Source organism: Cavia porcellus, unplaced genomic scaffold, assembly GCF_034190915.1.
Source record: "Cavia porcellus strain 051 isolate PalLab524CR breed Dunkin Hartley unplaced genomic scaffold, mCavPor4.1 scaffold_22, whole genome shotgun sequence".
In the NCBI taxonomy this organism is placed as follows: Eukaryota; Metazoa; Chordata; class Mammalia; order Rodentia; family Caviidae; genus Cavia; species Cavia porcellus.
The window spans coordinates 19398435-19420899 of NW_026947505.1; the positions used below are offsets into that span (position 1 = coordinate 19398435).

Below are 22465 nucleotides of genomic sequence, written 5' to 3' on the forward strand. Positions count from 1 at the left end.
TAGAATATGATATCACAGAGTTTTATTGGATCATTGAACAGAACTGTTTGCAGTATCATTGATGGAATGTCCACTTTACAAGCTTTAATTTTGTGACTTGAACAATTATTTCTAAGATGACAGTATGTAGTCCATTAACTAGTGATTTCCTACTGTTCATTTTTTTTCTGCAAATCTGTATAACTTGTACCCTCTCTCTGCTTTTTTTTTCTTTTCTCCTTAAATAAAATTAAAAAGAAAAAAAGAAAAAAAGTCACACTATGCTATTGTCCACAGAGCATAGTCTATCAATAAATCTGTCTATTATTTCCCACCTTGATGGTATGCTATGTGGAACCCCACATTCATGCTCCAATTGGAGCTGTTATCTTCGTACAACTATTTACAGGGATGTCCCAGTACCTCCTTATAAAACTGTGCCATGGTTTCCTTTTTTGATTTGCTTCTGTGTTGTGATTAGCTATTTCTGGAATCAAATGACGAACTTCTTCTTTCTTGATGTTCTTCCATTTCTGATGGGACCTTTTCCCCACTTTCTCCCTGAGAATGGTGCATGGGATACTAATTGCTTAGAGACGCTGCACATTTCAAACATCTTTATCCTGCTTACTCATATGATGGATGGTTGGGTGACTTGCACACCTTAAGAAATTCTCTCCCCTTACAATTTTGAAAGCGTTACTCCTTTATTTTCTACCTTTCAATATTGTCTCTGGGAGATATCCATGGAGTTCTAGGATTGTGTGCTGGTGTGGCAGCCTGTTCTTTCTTTTCAAGGAGTAGATTTCAACCTACCATTTAGATTCTTCATCTCTGTCATGATTTCTATGATAATATCTTGTTAGTTATATTTTTTCTCTTGTTCTTTAACTATTGATCTCATTTTAAAGCTCCACTCTTGATCTAGGACTCTTCTCTATTTTACGCCTCTTTGTCTTTGATTTTCCTTCAGGAAAAATTCCTTAACTGCACCTTCAACTGTCTTAAGTGAATTTTTAATTTCAGCTACTACTTTTTAATTTCCAATACTTACTTCTTATAACATTTTAAAATTATACCTGATCTTTTTAAAGAATGCATTATCGTACCTCTGAGAGATTTTGTTTTCTTTAAAGGTTTTTTTTATTGCCTGATTTTAGCACCATCCTTTGCATACTATAGCCCTCTCTCTCTCTCTAAGTTTGTTAAATTTTGCTCATTCTTGTTTAATGTTTCTATCAAATGACTGGCAATTGCTTATCACTTATTAATAATCACCCATGAGACACTTTAAAGATGTATACCTGGGATACTTACAGACCAGCTCTGTGTCTGTGATGTTCAGGGTTCATCCTGCTTCTCCCTCACTGCAGTAGCTCCTCACTTAGGCTCTGTGCGCCTTTCCTGGGGACTCGATCTCACAGGGAAGGATGCTTTCTGATGTCTGCTGCAGACTGGCAAAGCACTGAATCTGAGGAGAGAAGCAGGTGTGAGGAGAATGGGTTGAACCATCTTCATTACCACCTTCGGTGTACTCCTTCATTCTCGGTTGGATGCTTTTACTTTCAGTTATTAGCAATGTTTTATCTAATGCATCCCTAAAAATACTGGGGCGACATAATATTTTGAACCATCTGATATTACTGTTATTAATAAATATATATGCAATTATTTATTATATGATATTTCTTTAAAAGAATTGGTTCATGCAGTTATGGGGGCTTTTCTAACTCTGTAAGTATGTAATCAGGCAGGTAACTGAGGCAGGAGTTAATGCCACAGCTTTGAGGCAAAATTTCTTTTTCTCCGGGAAATCTCAGTTTTTATTGTTAAAAGCTGTAATTGAATGTTTGAGGTCCAACAACATTTTGGAGGATAACATGCTTTATTTAAAAGCTATGGATGGTATTATAGCCCAGGTAAGTTTATACATAAAACTAACCACTACAAGTATCAGTGAAAAACCTATTGAAGTGTATCATCTAATGTAAGAAATGCCTATTATCTTATTAACTAAACAAAATTGTGAAAGGCAAAGTAATGTTATAAATAAACCCATTTCAAAAGCAAATATATTCATCTTAAATGACTTTTGATTTCTCATCTAGGATTGCTATGTTTTTTACCCCTAAAAAAGTTAGAGAGAAACTCTAAAACTTATTTCTTTTTTTTGATATCGGGGATCAAACTCATGACCTCACATTTGGCAGGCAGAAGCTGTGTCTCTGAGTTATATCCCTGGCCCTAAAAATACTTTCTGTGTTTAAAAATATGCAGAGCAGATGTACCAAAGGATACAGTGTATGAAAATGCAAATTTGCAGTACAGCTTCTCTTAAATTGAAAGGGAATTGAATAAATGAAAAAAAATACAGAATTTTTACCAACAAATTAAAATATAACAATAAACTGCAAAACAAAGTTAAATTTAAAAGTCTGGAACACTGCAGAACTCAGAAATTACTTGGAAGTTTCATAACTGCCATATAATAAAGACACAATGCAAAAGAAATATGGAATGCAATAATTCACTAAGTGATAGATTGAGATGAAATTCATGAAAATATCTTGAAAGAATAAGTACATAGTATTGGAAAGTAATTGATAAATTAAACTTAGAAAGTGAAAATGTCTAGCTACTTTTCCTGATTATGAATAAATTGTTTTGTAAAAAGAAACTAGAAATTGGAAGACACTGAGTTAAAATTTATAAAACTTTTGTAGAAAAAATATAGGTAGAAACAATCATCATGACTTCAGGAGCTACATAAGACTGATGCAGAACATTTTCAGACCCACATTACAAAGCACTGGATCGCACATTAGGGCAGGCTGCATGTATCCTACAGCTCAATAGCAACTGCTCAAGGAAACATGTTTTGTACAGTAGCAACTACACCTCATTGTACGTCTTTATCTTCTCTTCAGTTTCCCTTCATTTTAATGAGGTCTTTAACACCCACAGTTTGCACTACTGCAGTGGACAAGATAGAAAAGAGTCACATCTAATTAACATTCTCCCTGGCGGTGAAGGGACTTTCCCAGACAGAGCAGTCAGAAAGACAGAGCTTGGTGAAATGACTCAGCAGCCTGAAGAGGAAATCAGCAGAGCCTTGTTAGAGAAAACTGAACATAAATTGTTGTTCACAAAAGCACCCTGAGGATAATCAGAAAACATACCCAGCCAGAATAATTCATGCTCGCCCACAAGAAAAGAAGCAGAGAAGTGTCTCAAATAAGGTTGCATAAGTATGGATTGTTTTCTCTTCTCTACGATTTGAAATTGGAAAATTTGTAATAAATACCTCCAGGAATGTCTCCCATGCTCTGAGTTGAAGTCAGAGAAATTTTTAGAAAATGACAGTTTTGAAAGTAGCTCACTATATATCCTTCTTTGAGAAAAGAGATTATTTTATTTGGTCTTTTTTGAGATAGGGTTTCACTATCCAATTCACGCTGACTTTGAACTCATTTTGCAACCCAGACTGGCCTGGAACCCACAGTAATCCTCATGCTTCAGCCTACAGCATGCCGGGATTACAAGTGTGCATCACCATACCCTCCTACATTTTTAATTCTAAAACAGTAAGTGTTTCTTTAAAGGATGTGTAATACACACACACACACACACACACACACACACACACACACACAAATACACATGATTAGAACCATATATGCCAAGTTGTATAAATTTAATAAAGACTGTAATTTTGCCTTTCAGCTTTTAAATATTTTTATGAAAGCATGTAGGTTACTATTTTCTTTAAAAAGCAAAATAAGAAGTGCTGGTTTCTTTGTCTTTCTCCAGAAGAAAGCCTTAGATGTAATAATATTTGCCATAAAAATCAATTTATTCTAGTTTTAAAACTCGAGGCTATTATTTTCAAGTCATAGGTTCTTTGAACAAACATAAATTGTGACTTTATCTGTGGGAAACTAAAATACATGAAAAATGGAGAGAATAGTGTACAAAATGGAAAGGATTTCAAAGCGCTAACTGACGTGAGAGGATTGAGTTGCCAGTATATTTGAAACCTATACACGACCGATAGTAAAGAGAATTAGATTCTTATTCTTCAATCTTTCCTCCCATTGAGCTATTCAACTAGCCAGTCAAATCCTTAAATTTACTTTAGTCTTCCTTAAAAACTATTTTGGATTTCTTCCTAGAATACATAACCATTCCTCAGACTGCCACTCAAGGGGTCAGTTTATGGTCACACTCTTTACTTTCTATGAGCTCGATTATGAGCAGCTTTGCTTTAACTGAAATTCTCAAAAGGCCAGATCATTGATTAATTACTGACAGTTCCCAATTTTTCTACTTTCTATTGCTCATGGTGTTCGTGCTGTGCAGTATATTCTCTGTCCTATTCTATCTTGCTCTTTAATTTTTTTCCATTCTCAGAGAATCATGTACAGGCCATGCTTTCATAACGTTTGTCTTTATCTTTATCTCAAATTTAGATGTGCTGGATGAGGGATACAGCTCAGTGGTATAGTGGCAAGTGCAATGTCATGAGTCCAAGTATCAAAAACAAAAACTAGGTGTGCTATTATTTTTCTAGTTTAGCATTTATTTTTTTTCCGTATGATTTCATTTCTCTTCATTTTTAGTATATCAATGATAGTATATAAAAAAACTTAAATTGCAGTCCTAGACTTCGAAATATGCATCTACACTCAATTGAATTCACAACTAATTTCAAACAACACAAATAATTTCATGGATATGAAAAGACTGTGTATCCAAGTATATTCACAATCTTTTCCTCGTAGCCCTTAAACTTTACCTTCACTTCTCCATAAGCTATAATCACCCAATATGCCTGTGCTATTATATTAAACAATCTGTTATTTATTAGACCAACAGACTAAAAACAAAATCTTTAACCTTTTTTTCATTCTTTATGTGCATCTTTACTACTGGCTGTTTTTGTTAAGAACTTTTAAAAACTATTTCTGGCATGCATTAGTAACAAATTGTCTTAATTTTTGCTTGAGAAAATATTTATTCTCTAATGTTGAAAAATAATTTTACAAGATTATTTTTGTGTGCAAAACTTTAATGTTTTCAGTATTTAAGTCCATAGTCTACTCTATTCTTGCTTGCATAATTTCTGGAAAAAATTACAACTTAATGGCGTTCTTATTCCTCTCTAGGTAAGGGTTTTTAATTTTCCTTCCCTGGGTTTCAATGTCATGTTTATGAATATAGCTATTTCTGGTGTTCATGATATTTACTGTTCTCTGTCCTTTATTAAATTTGGAAAATTCTCAGTCTAACACTGCAGATCGTTTGCTCCTCTCCTACATCCCCAAATTGGGCATGTTATATCTGTTCTAATTGTCCCACAATTCTTTGATCTTTTGTTTCAGTTTTTTTAAAACCTTGTTCTTTCTCTTTTCAATTTCAGAAACTCAAATTAGTACATCTTCAAGCTTGTCAATTTTCCCCTTGTCAGTGCCCATTTTATTTCATCAATTCTTGATCATTTATGTATGTTTTAAGTTCTTTTACTCACTTACCTTTTTTTGTAGTACTGGAGTCAAATCCAGTGTTCATCTATGCTAGGTCAGTGCTCTTCACTACACTTCAGCCCCAGCTATATTTTCTTTCTTTCTTTTATAAATTTTGAGACAGGCTCTTTCCAAGTCTCTCAAGCTGGCCTTGAACTTTCAATCCTGTTAGATGACAGGTGTGTACTACCGTGGCTGGCTCATTCTTCCTTTCTGTTCTTGTACTTTTCATTTCTATAATTTCTTTTTAATTTTTCCTAGACAGTCCATCCCTTTACTGATTTTATACATCTTTTTGTTATTGATAGTCCTTAATCTATTTATTACATGTTAAACTGCTGGCCTGGTAATCCAAAATCTCCACCATGTGTGAATGTGGTAGTTTTACTTGCTTTGTTTCTTTTTTATACTAAACCACTTTTACCTTGTAACATAAATGTAAATATTTTTGTAACTTGCCACTTAACCATACTTTGAACTATTTTTGTTTAATTTTTATTTGCTTTGTTCTGGAAAGCCAGCTAGGACCTTTCAGGTAGAAGAAATGAGGCAAATAGTCATTTAGTGAGAAGTTTTATGTTTGTCTCCTTTGGAGATGGACTCCTTTGTAGCTGTAGAGGTCAGAAAATGAAATTCCCTATAGTGTCCTTGCTTTTGTCACCTCTGTTGCATTTCCCTAGAGACTTTGTATTATGTACGGTTTTAAATATCATTCTTTCACCTGGGGTCTCCGGTCATGACCCAGAAGCCCTGTGATGCATTGGAGGGATTTTGGTGGTGGGAGCCTTGTATAACCTATATTTTTGTGCATCTGAGATGCAATGTTCAGAACTGCAGCTCAGCTTTTCCTCTCCTATAGGGAGGCGCAATGGTTAGCTGAGGCTGGAGCTGGGGTTTTCCCCTCCCTGCATGGAATTACAGAGAAGGCTGAAGCTGGGCATTTCCTTTTCCCCACATAGAAGATCAGGCTGTGATAAAAACCATCAAGTTGATTAGGCTGTGGTGAAGCAGTTTTCCCTGAAGACAGGACTTTTAAGAAGAAAACCATAGTGTTCCGGCTATATTGTACAATGGTCATATTTTCCTTCATGGTACTGATAGCACCTGGGGGGTTTTCTCCGGTCCTCACCCTGTGAACTTGTGAGACCCTTGGTAGTAAGATTCAGGAACTTGGGGAGGTCCTCTTTAGGAGTTTCTCTCTCAAGCTACTCTACTCTTAATTTGCGGCAGTTAATGCATTACTCTTGAGATGCTCTCACCAGTTGCTGAAGTCCTGCTGTAGTTCCTGTTCCCAGTAAGCTATAACTTTCAGCCTCACCTGCTGCCTAGTTTTGAGGCTAGTGCTCTGCCCTGTAACCTTAGTTCTCTGATGCATCTAAGAGTTGGTGGTTGTCTTTGCATATGCCATTTCCTTATATTGAATTTTTCTTTTGCCATATAAATTGTTATTTTTCCTTATTATTTTTAACTAAAGATTTAAATCTTGAGCAAAGAAGACTTCATTTTGCCCATATTTTGTACTCTAATATATCTGTTGGTTTGTAGAAACTTCAGTTTCTGCAATGCAGGTATTATTTTATTGAACCAGTCATTAAGGCCAATCACACCCTTAGATATTTTAAAAGAGGTATACAATATCTGCTGTTATGTACAGTAGGAGTTTTAACAGTGAAAAACTTTCTTCCCCAGTAAAATTTATGTGGAACTATACTTGTTTACAGAATTCTTCTTTTTAATGCCCACTGAAGTGCCCTCTCATGACAATTGTTCTTTATTCCTTCAATTGATGCATTGAATATCTGCTTCAGCCAGGCACCATTGTAAATAACGAGATGTTCATGGACAAACAATGAGAGACCTCTACTGCTTGGGAAACAATGCTTCAATTTGAGAAAAGGAAGAATAGACAATGGTCATAATGAATAAGCAAGTTGCATGAAGTAGTTGAAAGTGAAGGGTAACATAGAAAACAGAGAGAAAGGTTCAGAGGATGTTTGCAATGCTGAATGGAACCTGTAGAATAGGTCTCATTGACAAGATTGTATTTGGGCAGATTTGAAGTAGAAACTTGTGGAGCTGAAGGACAGAGCCGGAAGTGGGAAGAACCCTGCAGAATAGACTGTGCTGCGTTCAGAGAAAAGCAGTGAGTTAGAGTGAAGTGGTGTGTTAGCTAATGAGATCCACATGCACCCAGGACTAAGTAAGGACTTTGGCTTGTCTTGACATCGTGGGTATGGGAACAGATGGCAGGCACAACTGATTCAGCCTTTACAGAGGATCTCTCGTCATTCCACTGAGATTTCAGAGTGTGGATTCTGGTTCAAAAAACACTGCGATAAACCAGATGAGAAATAGTGTAGGAAGACTATAGTATTTCCAATGAAAAGGGCATCACGTGTTAGAAAAAGAGGGAGATTAAGGATGTCTCTGAGGTTTGTGGTCTGCAGAAATAAAAAGGTGTGACCAACAACTAAAACACGGAAAACACCAGATAACACCAGGTTTTGATGAGAAGGTCAGATTCAATTTGGGCATGTTGATTCTGAGAATCTGCTAGATAGCAAAGTGACTATCTAAGTAAATATCTGGAATTCAGGATAATTACTTCTCTAGACTATCCTTTGGAGGAGGCAGAACCATAGAGATATTTAAACACACAACACTGTACAAAATTGCTCTAGAAATGAATATACAAAAAAAAAAGGTTAGAGAACCAAGATATATTACAGCTGCATGAGTAGTGGTTGATGTCTAAAGACAAAGAAAATAGCAATAAAAGTTGAGAAGAATCACAAGATTAGAGGGAAAAATATCCAAGCAGAAGGAGTCAAACCTACTATGTCAAATGTGTGAGATGTGTAGTGTGACACATTCACATCAGTTCAGTCTATTTGGGAACAGAAGTGTACATGGCAGGTCAGTGAGCAGCTACAGAAAATTCACCAAGTTTAGGTAGCCTGCCCTGGAGCCTTCTCAGATAGTGATAGAGTCCTCTGAGGATAGCAAGATTATTTCCTACCCACTGTGTACAAATAGAGATAGGGATGTAGCTTTGAATTAGGGTCCATGTGAGCTGATAGGCTAATATAGAGAGTCCAGAAAGTCTTCATGTTAGTTAGTCTATCGATCTCTTGTTCTTCCCTAGACTTGAGAGCTGATAGAAGCCTAGGATTCCCATCTAGAGCCAGCTCTGGAGTTATTAAATATTCACCTTTGTTAAAATAACAAGATTTTGGTTTCTAAAACTGCTGCAGGTTTCAGGAAGCCTATGATAATATAACTTAACAAAATTTAGGGTATACTAAACTTTATGAAATAAAATGGATAAGATAAATATTTTCTCAGACTTTCTATTCTTCCTAAGAAATCTAAAAATCTTTTCAATTTTCAGTCTTCAAGAAACCATTTATTTCCATTTTTGTTCTCAAGAAAATAAGGTAATACTTTTTCGTGCTGTGTTTTTATAGCATTATTACATGGCCTATATGACATGATACAATTTATTACATTATGGATTTCAGATGTTCCATAAAGAATTACTGATATGAAAAGTGATGACAAAAGTAATGTTTATAACAATGAATTGTATCTTCTGAGTTTTCTAAATTGCTCAGTATCAAAAACTTGGAAGGAATATTAACAATGGCTAGAGATACTAAGAAACAGTAGTGGACCATGAAAATGCTATAAGACTTATGTTAAAAGGACATCAAAATCACACAAACTGCTATAAAATCCTGCTCATATTAACACATAACCTTATTTTAAAATCAGGACCATTTGTATTGATACTATATGTGGGTAGCAGATTAATGGTTTCAGGATAATACTGTGTCTCTGTGGTCTCAAAGAATTATTGAAATAATATAGTGACTCACTTTTCCTCGGGGACACAGTGGTAAAACATTTGTCGCTTTGCCAAGGGCTCTGAGTAGCTGTGACCCTTCTGTCACCAGTGTTTTTGCTTTCTGAGAGTAACCCAGCACTAGTGGAAAAAGAAATAACTTTGACATTGGAAAAAGACTGCATTTTGATAACCTTTTCCTATACTAATCTTAAGTACTTTATATCTGGTGAATCTTCAGTGTTGTTTTTAGCCCACAGGATAAATAAAAAGAATATACATGTTGGACTTTATCCATGAAGAATCTTGTCTGGAATACCAACACTGTTTTTTAAAAAACAATTTTACATATAAAGTTTATATGTATAAAAATAAGACTTACAATGATACCACATATCACTTTTATACACATATTCCTAAGTATGTATCTATATTCAAGACTACGCCATGAAACTGTGAGTACATACACAGGGCTGGTTGACGTTGGAATCAAGACAATGCTTGCCCTTAGACAAGGAAGAGGAGGATTTGGGGGAGTTTATATGGCTCCAAAGGACCAGTTAATGTATATTTCTTTTTAAAAAATGGGATTATAGCTTTGTTTTGTTTTTACTTTTATTAGTACTTTTTTTGGGTAATAATGGTTACTAAATTCAATGGAGGGGATTCCTACATTTAGATTTCCTTCTTTTTCCCTTTTCCTCCTACTTCTTTTTAGTTTTCCAACATTAGATTCATTTATTTATCTCATAAGACCTTATAAGATAAAGTTAATTATCATATATACAGATTGAAAACCAGACAAATTACAAGTAAAATATATAGGACCATTGTACTAAGTCAAAGTACATTTTTAAAATTTTTTTTTGTACCAAAGTATACTTTTTAGATATGTCTTTCCTCTTAAAATTTAAAGAAATGAAGCTCACATGTCAGAAGCATACTAGAATCACCTGAATATTTTCCTTTCCCACAAGAAATAAGATGTGTTACGTTTATATACCAAGTCCTCACGACGAATGCGCTATTAACGTGTCTTAATAAAAATTAAAACTAAAAAAGAGAAATGATGTAGTACCAGGAGAGTATCTCACAGCAAACATTTGAGGCAGGAAATGTCACTCTTTCTTTCCTTTCTTTTCAGTTCGGAAGGATATAATCCGCATTCTCCCCAGTTTAGATGTTGAAGTCAAAGACATAACCGACTCCTATGATGCTAACTGGTTTCCTCAGCTGTTATCTACAGAAGATCTCTTTGAAATGACCGATAAAGAGTTTCCCATAGTGGCTGAAGTCATAGAAGTACCTCACGGAAACCAGCTGCCCCGAAATATTTTACAACCTGGGAAAACCATTGTGATCCATCAAAAGTACCAGGCATCAAGGATCTTAGCCTCAGAAATTAGAAGCAATTTTCCTAAAAGACACTTTTTGATTCCCAGTAGCTACAAAGGCAAATTCAAGAGGCGACCTCGGGAGTTCCCAACGGCCTACGACCTGGAGCTAGCCAAGAGTGAGAAGGAATTCCTCCATGTGGTGGCCACCAAAGACTTTCATTCTCCTCATGAGGAGCTGTCCTCTGTCTCTGTTGGGGACCAGTATCTGGTGCATCGCTCTGAGACGACGGAAGTCCTCTGTGAGGGGAAAAAGACAGAGGTGAATGTTCTGGCCTGTCAAAAAATCCTCAAAAAGTCCTACGAGGCAGCGCAGCTTCCTCTGTACATGGAGGGAGGCTTCGTCGAGGTGATTCACGATAAGAAACAGTACCACATTTCTGAACTCTCTAAGGAGTTCTGCTTGCCATTCAACGTGAAGGTGTCTGTGAGAGACCTTTCCATTGAAGATGACATTTTGGCTGCGACCCCAGGATTGCAGTTGGAGGAAGATATCACAGACTCTTACCTACTTATAAGTGACTTTGCCAACCTGGAGGAATGTTGGGAGATTCCCATTGGCCGCTTGAATATGACTTTTCGGCTGGTGAGTAATTTGTCCAGGGACACAGGATCACATACAGTCAGAACTCTGGTAGAAGAGATTACGGAAGAACAGTATTACATGATGCGGAGATACGAAAGCTCTGTCTTGCGACCCCCGCCTCTTCCTCCCAAGCATCCCCCTGTGAAGGAAACCAAGTTAACCCTGCTCACCTTAGCAGAAGAAAGCACAGCGGGCTCACCTACAACCCCCAAGGTAAGGCCGTGATTCCACAGATTTTGCTCCTGAGGATTTCTTTTGAGGGATTAGTTCCAACTCTCCTGAATTTTCTCACTTCCTTTCATGCCACAGATTTGAAACGAGCCCTACTGATGCACATAGTCGGTGAATGGTACCCACTGAGCTGTAAGCTTTTGCAGCATTTTGTTTTCCTGCGTAACCAGTAGATGTGGTGTGAAGTTTGCATGGAATTAGAAATAGCAGAGATGACATTTGGATGTGATGGCCCACACTGCCGGTTCCATGAGTTCTGGCAATTTAGAGTGTTTTATAAGGTGCCTCAGAAGCGAATCTTTCCTTTTGAAAGTGCTGCTCATTTTTTCCTAGGTAGAATTATTTTAATACTTCATCCAGGAAATGAGCATACAATAAATACGCCTCCTCTGGTTGGCTGCTGGTAGCATGCGTCTATAGCACATGTCTTCGTTTTGTTTTATGTGCAGAAAGATGTAAAAATATCTTGGCAGAAATGTGTGTGAGAATGCGAGCATCTGCTCATGTTTCGCGTCTTAGAATTGTAATCTTTAGCAGTTCTATGGAAAAGCAAAATCAATAACATTAGAGACAGTATGAGATCATGACAGAATGAATGATCCCATAAGCATGCTAAAGATTTGGGCTGGTTGTTCAGCTTTCTCTTTATGCAAGGTCTGTGCCTCTTAAATGATGCCTGCTGGCTGCAGAGAAACCTGCCCTTCTGCCAGGAGGTGCAGGTTGCTGATCGGCTGAGGTAACACAATGTCTGTAGAGAATCCATCCTGCCCTGGCAGATGTTATACTAGCAGTTTAGGGAAACAAAGCAAATAGTAAAACAGAGAAACCATGTTTATACTGTCTACATTCTGGAAAGATAGTAACTAGCCTCGAGCTTCAACGCTCTGATATGGATGTGGAAATACTTTTCATTCTATATGTCACACATTGTGTTCTGACTATGTTGGGGCAATCAAGTGAACATCACCAAACTTATTTTCAGGAAAAGAGATGAAATCCAAAGAAAGAAATTTTCTATTTGGTAAAACAGCATTGAAGAAGACATAAGAGAACAAGTCAAAAGATGTCCTGAAAATTAGACTAGGTAATTTATAAAGAACAAAGCTTTTCTTAAATTTGAAAGTTTGGAGGTTGGGACATCCAAGTTTATATTGAGGTGGGCTTGGTCTCCAGATTCCTGAAAGCACCATTGCTGCCATCTTCCAGGGAACAAGACTTGTATTTTTTTATGAAGCAGAAGAACAGAAGAGAGTACATGGGTTCCCCCAGCATTTCTGTAGAGTAGGAGTCAATCCCTTGAGAGGACAAAGCCCTCATAAGCTAAACTCCTTCTCGAAGGCTTCATCCCAAACTCTGCTGTGTTGGCGATGGTTTCTAACACATGAATTTCAGTGGGGACAAAAGCATTCACACCTACTACACTTGTTCTTTGCCAAAATGGTTAGGAAGTCATGCATTCAGACCACAGCAATGAGGAAGGAAATGAAGTCAGCTTGTCTCAAGTAATAGACATACCATGACCATAGCACGCAGAGAGTAGGGGACACAAAGTAATTGATACCCATTATACTTGCTGCCATGGCATGTATGACAGAAAGGAAGCCCTCAAAAATCCTAAGCCACTGAAAAAGCACTCAGAAAAAGCTTAAATTTTTAAAATGTCTTTTGACACATGAAAATGATTTAAATGTTTCATTAGGAGAGACACAAAACAAACACAATCACCAAACCATGCTGTCTGTGCTGCGAAGATTACAGTGAACACAGTATTGGACCAAATTCATCCCTGAAGGATTCTAGATCAACTTAATAACTTCTCATTTCCTGTTCATAGATAGGGACGTGGATTCTCGGTGTCCAGTGTGAGTCTCACTTTAGACAATATTCACTAGAGTTTTAAAAGAGTTGCTATGACGTTAAGAAGACCTGGAACTATTTCCATTTGAGGGATGATTGAGGGAAGGAAGGGACACTAGAGGGAAGGGAGAGATGGGCTAAATTTGGAAGACTTGAAACGAGATGGCATTTGTTATAGTACATGAAGAACTGCTCCGTGGTACGATGCAGACAAATATTTCATGACACTGTCTATAACTCAGATTTGTGTCAAAGGGAAGAATTTTTGGTGAAACATGTCAGGTTACATTTGATGCCCTCCCCACACTGGTTACAGTGCAGGATGGGGGACTGCAGTTCTGAGATGTTGTCATGGTCCCTGTTGTGACTGATGGTTTCTCAGATAGTCTAGAAGAATCTCCTACTCCTTGTTTATGGCTAGTCCCATCAATTCTAATGTGGTCAATAAAGTACTATATTTTCTCTGAAATCACTTTAAAATGTCAGAGTGCGTAATTTACCTGTGTTGAGACTTTCAAACCTTCTCATGCTCAATAACTTTTCTTACTGTGAAGATAGGAATCTGTTTATTGGTTCATTCATGGAATGCAAACAGAAATTCTATCAGCTTCTGCATAATCTACATAAAAATTCTTGCAGCCAACTCTTTCTTATTATCCCAATGTCATCCTTTCATATATTTCTTTTATGTTTCTTCTGATAGCTACAGCAAAGCTCTTCTATCATGCATACTTTTGAAGTGATTGGATGGAACATTTTTTAATACTTCACAGGTAGAAAGCAGCCACTGAACCTACATCTCTAAGACTTTGGTTGTACATCAAATCTTGCTTTAAATTCAGAAAACAATTCATGTGAGTTATTAAGAGTTGATATATTCAGACTCATTTAGTTCATTAAAATGTTCCATCACAGGAGTTTACTTTTGCCTTCCTCATGGGTCATTAACTTTATTAGATCATTTCTGAATTGCTAAGTAACAGGACAGATCTTGGGGATGTGTGAGAGGAGATATCTAACATGCACTTAGGATTAGTATGTTCAGCTACAGTAGGTATCTGTTGTCAGTTATAAATTGGGAAACTTCATCTAAAAAATCTGGAAGGAAAACTATATGAGCATTGGTTCTCAGAGCCAGGTACAATGAAAAGAATTGTTTTCCAAAGTAAGATTAGCAAATGTCCTCTAGCATTAGTAACTGCTACACAAAAAGAAGAAAATGTATTGAAGTAGAAACTTGAAAATTGTAATTTAGGTACCGACAGGGACAGGCAAAGGTAAAGTGGTAAAGTGCTAAATTCCAAGAAAACAGAAACCTCCCTCAAGGGCCAGGCAGCTTTATAGAAAAAGATGCTATTTTTAATGCAGTAGTTAACTTTTTGGGAAAATAGCATGTAGGATCTTAAAAAAAAAAATTGCCGTTCTATTGAGCAACCTCCTCAAAATTCCCCTTAGGATTATGAAATAATACTCAAATAGTATCTTTCAGAACAGTGCTTTTAGATTTTTAATCTGACAGAAGCAATTATATTAAGTGGCTAAATTAACAAACCTAGGCCTAAAATTGTATTCTAAGCAGAAATTTTGTGGCTAGACTCTCCTTCCCTGAAGGTTAGACTCTATGTAAGAAGCAGTTTCAGAGAGTTTGGAAGAACTCCTACTCACTGGGGTTTTCGCCTGTCGTGGATATATATGGCTATGGCTTCTGAGCTCAGCACAGGAGGAATGTAACTTCTGTATTGTGATGAAACGGTCCATAACTGGAGAGGAAAACAAACCTTTGGTTGAAAGATGAGATATTCCATGTCTTCAGAGACTGCAGTGGTACCAGAAATCTCGCATTTCACGAACTCTGTTTGGCTATTTAATGCCCAAGTGCCCACTTTGTTGCTGAAGTTTCTAGACTTGTGTCAGACAAGGACACCCACAGGAGACATTCAGGCAAAGAGCAAGGGAAACAGAAATGGTGCAGTGCAATGAGCAGCGAAGAAACTGTACCAGAGTGAGAGCCCGGGCTGAAAAGGCAGGAGGAAAGCAACAGTGCTGGGGCGTGCAGAGAGAACACTTTCACAGCTGCTGCAGGGACCAAATGTCACTCGGGAACCACTGCGACACAGAGAGAGGGGGGCCTGCAATGTGAAGAAGCCACAGTCCTGCGTCTAGATCTGTACAGAAGAGATTAGGGGTCGGATGTGCTCATTTATTACTGACACGGTTCTCTCATACATGATAGCACTTGTTGTTTTTAACCTGAGGTGAGGCATTGAAAGTGCTTGAGTTTGTAACTGTCCAGCCTCTGCACGCGGGCAGCTGTTCACTCCTGGTGCCTCCGGCTCCTGGTCTCACAGAGGCACTATCCATCGGTTTTCCCTCTAAACAAAGCCCATCATGAGAGCACTTCTTGAAGCCCACAGGCGGTGGAGGTGGAACCTCGGGCTGACAGGAAGTGTCAGATGTGTGTGTGTCTGAATCTGAAAATAAGAAAAATAAATGGAAATTGGGATCTTTTCTTAAAATATGACAAATTTTAACTGTGAAATAGAATTTTAGCACTTTTTTAGTGATGTGAGACTGTTCTTCAGGCAGAAGCATACAGATTAATAAATAAATCATGGCTTTGAGTTGCCTGAGGTTGGTGGAGTAAGGGCACAGACTGCAAACAGCCAACCAGAGCAAGAGCCAGTGTCCAAGCAAGGGTGGGCGAGGGCAGGCACAAATAAAGGGCTGCAAACCTGCGGAACTGAGAATTCAGTGACAGCAGGAACTTCCCAAGTAGGGACCCATGCCTGTGGAATGTGTGGAATATTTATAAGAGAGAAATTCCAACTTTGAAAGTTTTGCTGTGGATACGACTTGCATTATGCTATAACTTACAGTTGTGCACTGGTTTAAATGAGGATTAAATTTTTAAGCAGTTTATCAAATTTAGTAAAACATTGAGAAATATTGCCTGATTTCAAAAGAATTTCCATAATAAATTATCAAAATGACAAGGAAATACTAATGTTTTCTGTAGCATTCATGTCTCAAAAATATTGGTATGATTGAAATAAAATGCTACTTGGAAATACTTAAATACATTTTGTTTTGTTTTATTTTGTTTTGATTTTTGAGCTTTCAAACACCCAAGAGTGCTGTCACCTGGGGAATAGGGCTGAAGAATTATAATTAATCCTGTATCAGTAATGACACTATATCAGTAATGTCTAGAATTAGATGCCACTACATACAGAATTATCATATTTTTAACGCTGATACTAATAACTTTTGAGCAGCAGAAAATATATACACAAAAATTTGTTTTAGCTTTGGATTGCAAACTTACTGAGCAAAATTTGGTGTCAAGGACTTTGCATTAGGTCTCTAGTTTTTCAGAAAATTAGAATTGTCCTTGAAATGATCAGAAGTAGCAAAAGAATTATGAAATATTAAATGCACAGTGTATATAAAATGAAGGCATTTGAATTGTCACCTTCCCATAATCCTATCAGGAATTTCACTATAAGTAGTCACTGAGCTATAGTTGGGCGTTAGAGATATTTATGTTTTTTGAACTCACCAATTTGAGGCTTTTTAAATGTTTTATTTATTTATTTATTTATTTTTGGTACTGGGGATTGAACTCACAACGTCACGCTTGCCAGGCAGGCACTTATGCCACTGAGTGATATCCCTGGTCCAGTTTTTTAAAAATTTTAAACAAGGATAAAATTTGGAAAAAAGTAAAGGAGGTAAATTCCAGATGATTTTGCATTTTCTGAAACTGATTTATCTGAATGCTGCATCACTGTATTCATCAAGTACGAATATATTTTAAAATAAAAAACTTTGCTTGGCAATAAATCAATGAGATGTAAGCCACGCATTTGAACGTATAAGCTTAGCTGTACCTCCCTGGGTACTTGAAAGATCAGCAGTAATTTAATCTTTTGGTGATGCTTTCATTGATGTCAGACAGACTTGTATCAATGAAAATACCCTCAAATCAATTTCTTGGGTAACTGTTAGGATAGCAAATGGCTATGAATGAATGCACAACTATAGGCCTCCAAAATTCACTTTTTCTCCCAAAGTTTGGAAAGTAGGAAACTTAAGAAAAAGTTATCTTAAAAATGAAAGAGGAGAGAAAGTAAAGATGAATTTTAAATTTAAAATATCAGAATGCCATAAGTACCCTAAGGATTTATATAGCAAGTGTTGATTTACACAAGTGTTAATGAAAACTGTCGACCAATCTTTTCCAGTCTTAAACTCTTCTTTATATATTATTTGCAGTCTAACTTCAATATTATGATGAAGTCATAAAAAGCCTTGTACTTTAAGTATAAACACATACTTCTACCAAAACAAGTTGCTTTTAGCTACTTTGGAAGATAAACAGCCATTTAACATATTTACCATGAAACAAAGAACTGGTTTTGGATCTGATGAGAAGACCAAAAAAGAAGAAATTCGTGAAATCAGAAGACTATAGACTATAAAATTAGCCAAATGGGAAACAATTTATATACTAAAGGACAGACAGGCTATGTGATAAATTCATCACTATTTATGTGACACAAAATTGCAAGGGGCTGATTTTAAAATTATGGAGCTATATAATACACAAAAGCAATAATTACCTGTCTTGCCAGTGTAACTGAAAATGCTATTCTTTCTTGGGCATTATGCTCATTCAGATAACTATACTTTATGTGCTCTCTGCCTTTAATAAAATGTGTTGTTTTTATCAAATGCCTTTCCAGTCTTAATGTTTAACAGGTTCACAGTTGCCAGTTATAAGTCAGCTAAAAACAGCCAGTCATGTGAGGTTGTTCTCTCAGTCCTTGTCCGAGTATGAGAACTGCCCTCGCCAAGTTAGCTTTTCCCTCCTTGGCTTTGCTTCCATTTTGTCTCCTGAGTGTTAATCACCTGCATTTTTCATTCGCACTGAAGTCCATCTCAAGTGAGTTCTCTCAATACACCTACAGCCTCTTGGTAGGTGTTTACATGCATTGTTCTCTCATTTACTCCGCCTCACAGTTTTATGAGATGAGTGCTGTTCTTATCCCATGTTTCTGATGAGGCAACTGAGGCTGAAATCTACATCCTAGTGACCACTGAGAGTCAGATTCCCAAATGTATGATCAATCTTTAGTGTCTGTACTCTTTAGGAGATGGTAGAGGGCACAGCAAAGCACTCCCTACTGTTTGAAAACCTTTCATCTTCCAGAATACCACGCACACATATTTCCTTGTTATTTATAGCAGTTCTCTCTGTCTCTGTCTGTCTGTCTGTCTGTCTGTCTCTGTATGTCTAAACACAGGAAAACAGATAATTATAGTATAAACATTTCAGAGAAAAATACTATTAGATGATACAGGGATCCTTGGAACAACTTATTAAGACTTTCTGTCAAAATTTGGATTCAGAAATGTACATTTGAATTTCCAGATTGAAATGTTTAGACCAGAGAATTAGTGAAACACAGACTGAGTTTCAGTGTGATCTTCAGTGAGATTCAACCAGAAGGAAGCACCTGTGTTGATGATAGGGAAGAAATAGCTCTGTGATGGCCTTGGTAAGGTTTGCGATTATTAGAAGAGAGAGTAATAATACAAAAGTGGGAGGACAAAGAAGGTCGAATTATGAGAGGTGTCATTAGCAAGTTTGCAAGGCTCTCAGGCTTCTCACATTGTTCAGGTCTTAGTTACTGGGATATAGAGGGAGAAAGAGGCTTCCTCAGTGTAGTATTTCCTGCTGTAACATTCTCTCACCAATGGTCAAAACACTGTTTGTGTGTTCCATGACTGTCTTAGTTATTCTATTGTTGCTGAGATGAAATACTCAATGCCCAAACTTAAAGAAGTAGAGGTTTATTTTGGCTCATAGTTAGTAGAGGTTCAGTCCATAGTCGGCTGGCTCCAAGGCAGGGTGGCATGGCAGAGGCACATTGCAGAGGGGAGAGCATTCAAGGCAAAGCAGGGCAGGCAGGGCAGCCAGCAAGTGGTAAGCACATGACATCAAGCAACAAGCAAAAACAGCAGCCCTCTTTTCTGCCTCATATTTTTACCCAGGCTGCCCACCTTAAAGCCAGGGAGCACGCACACCCTTAATCCTAGGATCACCCCATGAGTCAGTCCCAGCATCACATCCTTGATTCCAGTATCACACACCCTACAGCCAGTCACCTCTTAAAAGCCCCACGATTGACTGCATGAGGCTTGGGGGGACATCCATTACAATAAAGAAGTTCAGAAATTGACCAAGCAGAGAAAGATCGAAAGCCATTTGTATTAGTCAAGTTTTCCACTGTTGGACACAACACCCAAGACCCACAATTTAAAGTGGGAGACGTTCATTATGGTGCACTGTTCAAGGTGTTTAGTCTACGGTCTGCTGGATCCAAGGCAGAAAGTCATGGTGGGAGGGCCTGGCAGAGGAAACCTGCTCAATTCATGGCAGCCAGGAGTCACAGAATTGAGTGGAGGAGCTGGGGAGGGAGATACTACTGTAATTTTTAAAGAATGTAAGATTTACACAGAGAAAACACATGGAAGTTACTCTAGCCACACCAGAATGGAAATAACTAGAAAATTTCTACTTTAAATACAAAATATCTAGGTTAGGAAGGTCTAGAGAGATAAAATATATCAGTTGTTTCCCAGAGTAGTAAATAGGAACGGAGATAGAAACAAGCATGAGGGAAAGTTTTGGATGGCTAGGAAATTCTAAAACTAAATTGTGGTAAGTGTTGCACATTTCTATACATTATATGAAATTATTAAATTGTACACTTAAAATAGTGGTAACATCAATCATGTCTGAACCAAGCTAGTAGAACGCTCTAGTTATGGAGAGATAATTCAAATTGTGGAGAGAGCCTGGATAGAAAGCTAAAGCCATCGTGTAAGAGGGAGGAAACTCACTTACCTCTGAAAATGGAAGAGACATACTGAAGAGAATTTCAGCATATGGAGTCTATATGAGACACGGTGCTAAAAAGTAGGGAACAAGAAAAGTGCGATGCAAAGTACAGTATTCAGTTTCTTGCTAAGCATCAAAGTGACTGGTGGTGAATTCATTAACATTCATTTAAAAATTCATTAGAATCAGGAACACAGCATCCAGAAGGATGCCTTCACAGGGTCAGGGGTAGGACCTTGACATTTGCTTGGTTTGAAGGGTCTGTGATGTGTTCGAGCTGAGCTGTCTGGAGTGACATTCACTGCAGCTCTGTGACTTAGTGGAGGCACAGGGTGAGGAGGAGGCTTTGAGTGTCAGAAGACGGAAGTGTGAGTGAAGTTGTGAGAGAGGGCGGGAGCGGGCTGAAGGGTGCGAGAGAAGATGAGTTCTCAACAAGTCCAAAATATAAGAAAGAAATTCATGAAAAGCCTAGAAGTGGGGATACAGGCTTTATTACTGCGACATACAATGGCTCAGTCACTATTCTAATATTTCTCTCTTTATAAATTTATTTAATTCTCAAAAGTACCCAACAAAGTTCTATAATTATCTTCTCCCACTTTTACAGATGGGAAAAAGCTCATCAGTATACGATAGCTTTTCCAGACCCAGTCCTGGGCTGTTATATTTTTAGCTAAAGATAATGAAGGAACTCACTAGCATGGGGAAGTTTTGTGACTTTAGAATCAAAATTCAAGCCATGAATGATTGATGCTTATATTTCCCCAAAAAATATTGCAGAAATCATTAATGTGCTCAATTTGGTAGCTTAAAATTCATGGTACTGTAAGTTGTCAATGGAAAATTTTCTGAAGCAATCAGTCCCTGTGGGATCCATCTTTGGAAGACAGCCAGGTATGGTGATATGAGAGAGGGAAGGCAGAGACTTGTGAACTGAAAAATCATGCACAAATATGAGATCACATCTCTATCCAGTGAACTCATTTAATTGGCCAGAGAAATTCACAATCCTTGTGTTTGTTGGAGTGAGAAAATGGAGTGCCCCATTGTACCTGGAGCTAGAGAGAACCTGGGTTCTCTAAAGGATAATATAAGAACTTTCACACTATCTTCAAAACAATAACAGACTTCTTCATATTTATCACAAGAGGAAGATCTCATTTTGCAAGTGAACAGCTTTTAATTAGAGGCCAGCTAAATTCTAAATAGTTAAGTGATTCTCAAGGTCTCTCAGTAGTATCCTTCTGAATTAAGAAGAATTCCCAATTTATAGACTAGGAGACCCTGAGAATTCCCTCGACCTCGAGAGCTACTCGAGCAAGAATTCTAGCTGGAACGCCTCCCTCTTCACCTGGACCACTCTGTGCACTCCACCACCCTCCCAACAGGTCTGCATTTGGAGCTGCCACTCTGGTGCCCATAACTGTGTAGAAGGTACCATCAGAACTCTCAGTATGGAATGTACTCATGGGTGATTTTACTCTGACCTCTTAACTAGACTTTGCTTTTTAGTCCTAAGAATTTATATCTGTGTTTACCTTCTCAGTGTTTAGTAAAGTTTCTGGCACATAACAATTCATAAAAGTTTCTGGAAAGGTCACAGTTTCATTCTATTTTGTGCTACATCAGTTCTTTTCTAGTCTGTAGGAAGAAGAATCTGCACATTTGTTGCGTTTTGAAATATTTCCAGGATATAGTGATCTGCTCTCACTGTTACAGCATATGGAAATAATAAACATTTAGTGATCAAAATCTATCCACCTTCCCATTTATGCTTATTGATTCTTAAACTTTATCTGTGCTCTAGTGATCCATATATATTAAACAATCTTATTTACTTCTAGTTTTTAGAAGATTTCATTGCTTTTATATACACACATATACATGTATATATTTCTATTTATATATGTAACTACATATAATGGACATAAACCGTGTATTTCAATGTGTACACGGGCATATATACATATATAGAGAGGATGCATATATGGTGAATGCATAATATAGATTATTAAACTTATCTGATATTATTATGGAAGCTATTCCATAATTTCTCAATACTTTTATTAAGTAATTATTCCCAACTCTCTGAACCTTTATCATACAATAAACGTACTCAAAATTTGCTTTTTAATTTTTTTCTAG

General features: G+C 37.2%; 1 protein-coding gene and 1 long non-coding RNA gene across 4 annotated transcripts in view; one reads left to right on the forward strand and one right to left on the reverse strand.

Moving 5' to 3' along the window:
- Themis (thymocyte selection associated) overlaps positions 1–22465 on the forward strand; it is a 169176-nt gene that overhangs the window by 61961 nt on the left and 84750 nt on the right. For all 3 annotated transcript variants that reach the window (XM_063232884.1, XM_063232883.1, XM_013151126.3), the window contains one exon: positions 10490–11538. In XM_063232884.1, the coding sequence (XP_063088954.1) occupies positions 10490–11538 (1049 nt within the window). The remainder of the gene's footprint in view (positions 1–10489; positions 11539–22465) is intronic.
- On the reverse strand, positions 8879–11954 carry LOC134472067 (uncharacterized). The gene is made up of 2 exons (XR_010041888.1): positions 11496–11954; positions 8879–11370 (listed from the first exon to the last, which is right to left on the reverse strand). It is a non-coding gene; the product is annotated as an uncharacterized LOC134472067 (long non-coding RNA).